The sequence below is a fragment of the Osmerus eperlanus genome, unplaced genomic scaffold, assembly GCF_963692335.1.
Source record: "Osmerus eperlanus unplaced genomic scaffold, fOsmEpe2.1 SCAFFOLD_140, whole genome shotgun sequence".
In the NCBI taxonomy this organism is placed as follows: domain Eukaryota; kingdom Metazoa; phylum Chordata; class Actinopteri; order Osmeriformes; family Osmeridae; genus Osmerus; species Osmerus eperlanus.
The window spans coordinates 31,866-41,796 of record NW_026911339.1 but is presented as its reverse complement, the minus strand read 5'-3'; the positions used below and the strand labels follow the sequence as shown (position 1 = coordinate 41,796).

Here is a 9,931-nt window from a genome sequence, read left to right as displayed (position 1 = left end):
AACGCGGGCTTTCAGAGGCGAACATGCTATTGGTTCCCCTAACGTGAAGGCATTCGGCGTTTTCCCTTCTCCCTCCCTCTCTCTCTCACCCCCTCCGCCCACCACCTCCTTCCTTTGGGGTAGTCAGTCAGCTGACTGTCTGTGGAGCTGTCAGAGAGAGTGCCCCCTCTCTCCTTCTCTTCTTCCATTATGCTAATCGGTTGTTCGCCCCGCTCCCATTGGAGAGAAGAGTGCATTGGAACCAGCCTTCCAGAGCAACGTCACTGCGCTCTATAAGGATAAAGCCTTGGCTAACACCGAGTGCAGTCTGCTGAATACTCGGGAGTGAGTGAGAGTTAAAGAGGCGAGCCTAAATCTCTGCGGTGCAGAGCTGGAAAGCTGCTTCTCACAGCGAAAATCAGACGCCCTGTATCCTACTGTATTCTATCCGCTTCTTTTTCATTTTCCTGGCGAAAACAAGGACTAACTGCCGAGAGTTGATAAGAGGACTGGAACCCGCGTCAACGTTGCATGGTATTTTTTCGGTATTTATGTGTTTGTTTTGTATTCATTTCTGCTGAAAGGACTGACGATTTACTTTTGCACTGAGACTTTCCTTCTACCTCCACTCCTCGTCTGGTGACCAGATTAGCTAAAGTAGGCTACATGACGCAAATTCCGATGTCGTTTGCAGTGCACTAGTCTGAAAGTTTTTTTTGTTTTTACACTTCGCTTTCCATTTTTTATTGCATTTTTTTAATGTACCTTTCGTACGTGTTGCATGCAACAGCACACCAGTCTACAACGGTGGAGTCAAAAATAACTATTGCATGAGACAAGAGAGGACAGAAGATACGTTTATTCCCAAGTCCGTTTTTTGCGACGCTGGCAAAGCACCTTCGCTTATCTGCAGAAGAGTCGCGACAGCAACATGAGTGCAGAGCTGAGCATGGGCCCAGAGCTTCCCAACAGCCCTCTGGCTCTGGAATACGTCAACGATTTTGACCTGATGAAGTTCGACGTAAAGAAGGAAGGCCTGGCCGGGCTAGAGCGCGCCGCGGTGCGCCAATGTAACCGTCTCCAGCCTCAGGGCTCCGTGTCCTCGACTCCCATCAGTACACCCTGCAGCTCGGTGCCTTCCTCGCCCAGCTTCAGCCCGACAGAACAGAAGAACCATCTGGAGGAGCTGTACTGGATGCCGAGCGGCGGTTACCACCAGCAGATTGACCCACAGACGCTGAGCCTGACCCCAGAGGACGCTGTGGAGGCCTTGATTGGTGCCACGGCCCACGGGCATCCCCCGCCCCCACACGTCCAGCAGCAGCTGCAGCAGGGCGGCTTCGAGGGATACAGGGGGCCGCACCACCACCACAACCACCACGGGCATGCCCAGCAGCATCATCACCCATACGGGGGAGGCATCCCACACCACCCGGACGAACTGCCGGGACACCCGGGGGGGCATAGCCACCCGCACAGCCAACACCATCATCACCACAGCCAGGACCCCGACAGCCCGTCCCCCGTCTCCCCTGGCTCTCACCAAACCCTCCACCATCACCGTCATCATCATCACCATCCACACGGTCATCCGGGCCAGGCGTCCCACCACGGCTCCGGGAACGTGGAAGACCGCTTCTCCGACGACCAGCTGGTGTCCATGTCCGTAAGAGAGCTCAATCGACACCTGCGAGGCTTCACCAAGGACGAGGTCATCCGCCTTAAGCAAAAGCGGAGGACCCTGAAGAACCGGGGCTACGCACAGTCCTGCCGATATAAGCGTGTGCAGCAGAAGCACGTGCTGGAGAACGAGAAGACGCAACTGATCAACCAGGTGGAGCAGCTCAAAGCGGAGATCAACCGGCTGGCGCGCGAGAGGGACGCCTACAAACTCAAGTGCGAGAAACTGACGGGGACTGGGGCGAATAACGGGTTCCGCGAGGCTGGGTCCACTAGTGACAACCCGTCATCTCCCGAGTTTTTCATGTGAGTTGTTATGGCCTATATACTTTCTTGTGACTCTCTCCCCTCCACAACTAATGCTGACGAACAAACAATAACAATAATCAACGTCCTCCCATACTGATTATGATAATACAAAATCACAGTAACAATTATATCTGTTAGAATTATCCATGACATAATATTCTCGTATAATCATCTCTCCTTCCACGTGACAACTGAGATACAAAGAACAAGCTAGAATGTTTGGACAGTCGTAGCATCTTTGTAGATTAGTTGCTTGTAGTGAAGATACTTTTTTTCCTCCTGAGAATAGGAGCAACTGATGAACATTACTCTTTTAGACTACGGCTTTTAATAACCTGTAAGTAGTCTAAGATGGGGGTCGAGGCCGTGGTCTGACGGTGGTTTAAGGTTCTTGATTGTTGTGACATCATATGAAACAGCAAGCAGGTCTATATTGTATACAACACACATCGCAGACGAGTGTTACGGCACACGTTCGACAAGTGGGCCCGAAAAATTATCTGAGAACAAGACTCCACATTATGCAAACTTTAGCCTACTGTCTATGAACCCGCCGAATGGGGACATTTTATGCAACATCTCATTGATTTATTGCCTGCTTGGTTATATTCGAATATATATTGAAAAACAAAAATCTGCATTAAAATATTAATCCTGCATGCTGGACATGTACGGTAATAATTTCTATTTTGTACCTTCATTTTCTGTGTATCTTAAGAGCATGTTGTTGATCTGCGCTTCTCCATAGGTTGGAGGGTGGGGGTGGGGTGGGGGGGTTAGAGAAAGCAAGGGAACAGTACAGCAGGACTGCCTGTGCAGTATAATCTATACGGTCTGGGTTTCTTTAGGCTTGTAAATATTATGCAACAGCAAACTGCACACCAAGATTGAGGAGGCTGGTTTGAACTTCTTTCTTTCTTTGAGTTGTGTTTTTTTCTCTCCATTTTATGTTTTATTTTGGGGTATTGATAAGAGAAATGGGCATTTTTCTGTTGCATTTAAAGACAACGAACTTTGTGTATTAAGTGCACTTTTTGGATAATGATTTCTACGTTTTCATTTTGAACTTTGTGCTGACCTCCCTCCAGGAAGACATTCTATAATAAAACATTGTCGTGATTAATTAAAGGATAGAATGCAAGCTTGATAATGATATAGCAGCTCAGTTTGAACCAGTGTGCAAACCTGGTGTGACAAACTCATCTCTAAAGTAATTAATCGATAAGTGACGGAATCCACTGCGCACCATATTGACGCACCATGGCATGGGTACCTTCGTTCTCGGTTGTCCTCCTCTGGTAGCCGTTTAACAGTAGAAAAGTACAGTCTCACATGTGGTGCAGGCTACCATTTTATTACAATGTGGCGCTTCTGGCACGGAGTAAGGGGAGGTGCTTTTAACTCTTGCGCAACCCAAACTGTATTATATAATAAACACACAAAGTCAAGTTTATCATTTCGCAAATACTTGGATGTGTTATATTGAGCACAGCTCTATTTCGTGGTCTACTATGTGTTTTGTACCTCGGCAATATAAAGCGTTTTCACCCATTCTCAATAACATATCTATCAGGGGTTTTATGTACAATTAACAAGTATTTAGATAACGCATGCGTTTCAATACAAAGTTTCAATATATTAATTCTATATGTTTTCCTGATTTTTTCCTGCCGGTCAGTAAAAAAAGGGATTCAGGTTGTGCAAATTCTCAAAATGAAAACTCTGTGTATGTTATATGATATGTTTTGTCTGTTTTATTATTATTTGGTGATTCTGGTTCTGCTGGCCAGATGCATAGTTTAAGTTTTTATTTTAATGATTTAAATTAACAAACTGTCAGATCATATTGAATAAGCATGGTGCTTGCATTTGAAACTATTGTTGAAAAGTCATGCATTTAACAATCTTTGGTTTGTTACTGATTCAACTGTGTTGAAATCAAATTGAAACTGCAGCAGCGGGTTGTTGTTTTGTTTGTATTAATTACATGTACTTTGCGATGATGGGGATCAATTTTCAATCCTGTTTATATAAATATGGGTAAAAGAACTTAAATTTGAACTGTTGTAGTTCCATTCAGGCTGGTTTCTGTTTCGTCTTATTTTTTGGTTGTTTTTGGAAGAAATTGTTTCCTATTTTGCTTATTAAAGTCATTGAAATGGCAATAACCTCTTGAACTGTTTATTCTGATCTCTCTAAAGAAGTGACCTGATTGCATGATGACGACATTCACTGCAGGCTTGGCTGTTATGGAGAAGAGGAGAGAGGGCATGACGCAGCTGCATTGTGAAACATTTATGAAGACAATAGTAGACCCTCGCGACATGCATAGTTTTGAAAAGTAATGCAGCTACAGATCTACGGCATACCAGTAAATTTAAATAATGTTTCATTCATTGAAAGATTCAAACAAGCTGACACATGTTTAAGGGACTGGTTTTTAATTAGAGCATTGCCAATGAAGCTGCAGGTTATTCCTACTGTTGTCTAAATAAGCGTTCTCTTACATATTTGTTTATAATTTATTTGTCATCATCAGTGAAATGCGTTTGGTTTAGCGGTTTCAGATTAATCCACACAGAAAAATCAAATAATGGATAATAGACCCCGATTAGACCCAATTAGAAATTTACACTACACCGGGTCCACCCGTTTGTCTCGCACTCTGCTGGGAGATTCCGTGTGCTGGCTCCCATGCTGACTTTTGCAGAAATCCCGCCGTTGCACGTGCCCACGGTAAAAGGAGATCTTCGACCTTGCAACACACGCACGTTACAGGGAACACATTTAACCCTTCAAATAACCCCAGAGAGGGTGAAGGCCCATAAGGGCGACATACAGTACAACATAAGTTGCTCTATTGAAATGAATGATTTTTGTGACCCATACAGACTGCCTGTATTTAGTCTTCTCACGTGCGCTCATCTGTCGCTGTCTGAATTAAATAAATAATGCCCGGCATCACACTTTATTAATACATTTGATTACACCTATTACTTCTGAGATATTTCCCCACATTCTTCCATCTTCCCGCCCGTCACCATGGCTTGAGACAGAGATGGAAGAGAGTATAAGCGTTGATCTGGTCCAGGTTTTGAGTTTCTAGTGTCAGAACATTATCTGCCCCGTGTCTGCACATTCTCAAGGACAAAACGTCTAGGCGGTCTAGGCAGCCTATCGGGGCCCACAGAACCGTAGTCTGGTTTACATTCTCCCAGAGAGGAGATGGCAGCCACTGCTACTGTACGACTTGAGAGCAGCTGGGGTGACCTAGGTATAGATACGATGGGCTGCTTTATCATATTAATAACAGAGTCATATTTATTCCTGGTGTCGCAAAATATTTGCCTCGCGAAACGATAACGATAAAGTCAATGTTGGACAGGGTATTTTGCAGATTTATTCCGCGCAACAATACCAACCATTGTTGCGCGGTTTGTTTAGGCTACAAAGGGCATGCTCCAGTTTTTTGATTTTATGAATAAGTGTGATTTCTGTGTACTTTAGACGTCGCACATGTGTTTGTATGCACAAGTGTGTCTGTGGTTGTGATTAATGTGCCATCCTCACGTTTTCCTGTGACACGCAATAGATTGACATTGTATTTACGTAACGGCAGTGTGTACAGACCCAAATCCGAATAATTACACCTGTGCTACGTTCTGACGAAACAGTACTGTTGCATGGGATTTATGTGGTTCATAGATTCCACTGTTACTCTGCAATGACTGATTTGCACCTTAAACAAAGGGAAATGCACAAAAAGAGAAATAGTCCACTGGTTTGTCCTGTCTTGACCCCTGTTCATTGTATGATCACTGAGTAGATTAATATAGTTCCAAAATATGTGTGTGTGTCTGGGTCAGTGTATGTGTGCATGCACATGTGTTCATCCAAGGATGAGTTGGTGTGAGTGTACTTGTGTGCTTGTGTGTGTGCTTGGTGTATACATGCTTTGTCCACCAGCAACTGTGTGTGTCAGTGAAGGTTTGCTTGTGTGTGCAGGCGTGTGTTTGCAGCATGCGCATATGTCTTTGTTTTGCGTGTGCACTTGGATATGTGCTTGTGTCCGTGTAAATGTGTCTGTCCACGTACATGTGCTTATGTGTGTGTGTGTGTGTGTGTGTGGAAGCCGAGGTAGTGTGACAGCTGGTATCAGCTCAGTACAGTATGCATCACGTTAGCTGAGAACTCACAATGAACACAGGAAGTCATCTAGAACAACACTATGAATCATACACTTTAGAGAGTTTATTTCTTTATGGGAGTTTTTCTGACTGTTCAAGGTCTGCATCTGTGAATGAATATGGTAATTACAATACAACAATTACTCATTATTTGGACTTGGAGCGAATGTTGCACATACTTTGTCATCTGATCTTAGAATGTGTTTTCTATCATTTGTTGAAAATAGATTTTGTAATGTGTTATGGAACACGTAATTACACATTATTAGATTACTCGCTAATGGGAGTCAGTATTCCAACGCTGGAATAATTGTTTTAAAACGACGACAACTGCTTCAGGTAAGCAAGGGACCACGGAGAAGTGAAAAACGTGGTAAAGACGGGATGAAATGAAAAGAGAGAGAGAGAGAGAGAGAGAGAGAGAGAGAGAGAGAGAGAGAGAGAGAGAGAGAGAGAGAGAGGAAGCGGGGAGCCCAGCTCAGCAGAAGATTCAAGGGCACAGTGACCAGGCATACTCTAATGATTTTAGTCTCCAATCACACATTCACGCCCCCACTGTGATCCTATCTGCATTCAGCACACTGTGCCAGATCTTCACCTCCAGTATAGCCCCAGCTCTCACTCACACCAGCCCCAGCCCTGCCCACAGTACCTCACACCAGCCCTGCTCACAGTTGCCCACAGTACCTCATACCAGCCCCAGCCCTGCCCACAATACCTCACACCAGCCCTGCCCACAGTTGCCCACAGTACCTCATACCAGCCCCAGCCCTGCCCACAGTACCTCATACCAGCCCCAGCCCTGCCCACAGTACCTCACACCAGCCCTGCCCACAGTTGCCCACAGTACCTCATACCAGCCCCAGCCCTGCCCACAGTACCTCACACCAGCCCTGCCCACAGTTGCCCACAGTACCTCATACCAGCCCCAGCCCTACCCACAGTACCTCATAACAGCCCCAGCCCTAGCCCAGCCCACAATACCTCACACCAGCCCTGCCCACAGTTGCCCACAATACCTCATGCCAGCCCCAGCCCTGCCCACAGTACCTCATAACAGCCCCAGCCCTGCCCACAGTACCTCATGCTAGCCCCAGCCCTGCCCACAGTACCTCATGCTAGCCCCAGCCCTGCCCACAGTACGTCATACCAGCCCCAGCCCACAAGACCTCATGCCAGCCCTAGCCCTAGCCCTAGACCTAGATAGGGTAGCATTCAAAATGAGAAAAGGTTTCTCCCTACATAAAAATGTATTCACATTCACTTGTGACATGGCTAGTGATAGTCAGAATGGTGGAACAATTAAATCATTCGAACATTTAAGTATTTCAACATCTGGCTAGATCACACTTTCTTATTTAAGGCAGGTGTTAATTAGCTCTCAAAAGGTAACAGAGCTTCCTGTCTGTAACAGTTTTTGTTGTGTTGTGTCATGGTGCTTATTACCTATACATGCTTCTGCATACTCTTCACATGGAAGCCTCTGGCCTCACTGTCCAATAGGATTGTGTGGTCCTTAACAGTTGATGACCAATAGTACTCATACCTCCATGCTTGATCACAATATGTGTCAGAGGCCATCCACAGCAAGAAGGTCAAAACATTGTATTCGTTTACAGAGCACTACCCCAAAAAATATGGAATTGGAGTAACTCTGAATACCGGAGACACTGGCAGGTTTGGCTGATTCTGGATGCCCCCTGGTGATTGTGGGAGGAGCATGTGGCGCCGTTGGGTCAGAGACTGGAGTCATTTTCCCTTCCCTTTCATTTGTGTGTCTTCTGCCAGAAAGACGTTTTTTTTTGGGGGGGCTGCTTTGTGCTAAGTGGTATAGTTTGTTTTCGCATTCCCCTCTTCACGTTCAGAATTCATGGTCTTTGTCCTTCGAGCCTCTTAAATTTATCCACAAGGTTCTTTTTTAGATAAGGGAAAGGTCTCCGAAACTTCCCCAGTGTAAAAAAAAAAAAGGAAACAAAATAGTTTGATTTTGTACTCGTTTTTTTGGTCTTCTTCTGACCTGTGATGAATCCAGGAGGTGTTTTTGGTGATAGGTTCTCCTCTGCACCAGCGCTCCATCGACTTTCATTGGAAGTGACTTTCCTGCTGCTCCCAATCACAGTGATTTCCTGGGGAATTAAAGCAGCCTTCTCCCCACGGACACACACCACTCCAGCATTAACCCCCTAGCCACTGAGCCATGGCTGAAGCTGTGAGTGTGTGTGTGTCCGTGAAATCATATGTGTTCATGGGTGTGACTGTGTGTGTGTGTGTGTGTGTGTATGCGTGTGTGTATACATGTGTGTGTTTATGTGCGAACAGACGGAAGCAGAGGAGACCCTACAGTTGAATAAAAAGTGAAGCCCTGTACTTGAGTTCTGACTGGTGTGACTGTGGGGGTCTAGGAGGACTGTGGGATGAGCTCTTGCTTCTCCACGTCTCTGCCGTGTGTCTGTGGAGGTCTAGGAGGACTGTGGGATGAGCTCGTGCTTCTCCACGTCTCTGCCGTGTGTCTGTGGGGGTCTAGGAGGACTGTGGGATGAGCTCTTGCTTCTCCACGTCTCTGCCGTGTGTCTGTTTGCGCGTTGTTGTTCCACCGTCTCTCTCTCTCTCTCTCTCTCTCTCTCTCTCTCTCTCTCTCTCTGTGTCGCATGTGTCTCTTCGCCTTTGGCTGGGCAGACCTCACAGAGCTGGACTCGAGTCAAAGGCAATCAATCTCTGACGCCCGTCTTTCTCCCCTCCTCGCTCTCTGCTCCATCCATCCAGCCCTCCCCTCCAGCCCTCCCCTCCAGCCCTCCCCTCCACCACCTCCACCACCTCCTCCTCCCGTCCCTCTCCCTCTCCCCTCCAGCCCTCCCCTCCACCACCTCCACCACCTCCTCCTCCCGTCCCTCTCCCCTCTCGCCCCTGACCCAGCCCAGCCTGCATCTAGTCTGGAAGGGGACACCAACAAGGCATCTGTTATCTATCTTCAGCTTGTTGCTCCCCCAACAGCGACACCCCCCACCCACTCCCCTACTGCCTCCCCCCCTCCACACACACACACAGACACACACACACACACAAACACACGAGCACACACTCATCACCCCCCCCCCCCCCTCTCCATCATCCCAATCCCATCTCAGCCAACAACTGATAGGAGCTGGGAGATAATCGAGTGCACACAAGTGATCACAACCCTTCCCTCAAATATGTACAGTATGCACAGACAGACACAAAACACAAACACATGCACACACACACACACACAAATACACAAACACAGACGGATACATTTATTCATTTCTGATTTGTAACAGGCTGAGAGGCTGATGGACTCATAAGCACGCACTCACACACACACATACACACACACATACACAGACACACATGTCCACGCACACACATACACACACACACACACACACAGTGTTGATCTCCCTTCCTAGGTACCAAAATGACCCTTAAAAGATTACTGAGGTTATCTTGTTTATCACTATTCAGTAGCACAGACTTTATCCAAAAAATAATAAATATATAGAACAGAATGAAATAGAAAAGCTTTTTTTGTTTGATGAATTTAATACATCCGTAGGCTGGCGCCTGAAACATAACATAAACTCCTACACTTATTAAATTCAGCACACAAAATATCAAAATTAATTTGGAGCCTACAGCTTTTAATATCGTACGATGTGTATACAAATCATTTGAATATCATCGACTGGGTGTGACCAATACATTGGGAATAAGCCTAGATGATTAGTCTTTTACAATGCAATCCAGTTGATATTGTC

The 9,931-nt window shown here is 46.1% G+C and overlaps 1 protein-coding gene across 1 annotated transcript; it reads left to right on the top strand.

The window, feature by feature from the left end:
* The first annotated feature begins 289 nt into the window (after positions 1-289).
* mafba (MAF bZIP transcription factor Ba) lies at positions 290-4,136 on the top strand. Its single transcript, XM_062455420.1, has one exon. The coding sequence runs from the start codon at positions 911-913 to the stop codon at positions 1,967-1,969; it is 1,059 nt and encodes a 352-aa protein (XP_062311404.1). The 5' UTR covers positions 290-910; the 3' UTR covers positions 1,970-4,136.
* Positions 4,137-9,931: the final 5,795 nt, after the last annotated feature.

What these genes read in the sequence shown, in the direction of transcription:
- mafba (XM_062455420.1), top strand. Translation starts at nt 911, where the DNA reads ATGAGTGCAGAGCTGAGCATGGGCCCAGAGCTTCCCAACAGCCCTCTG.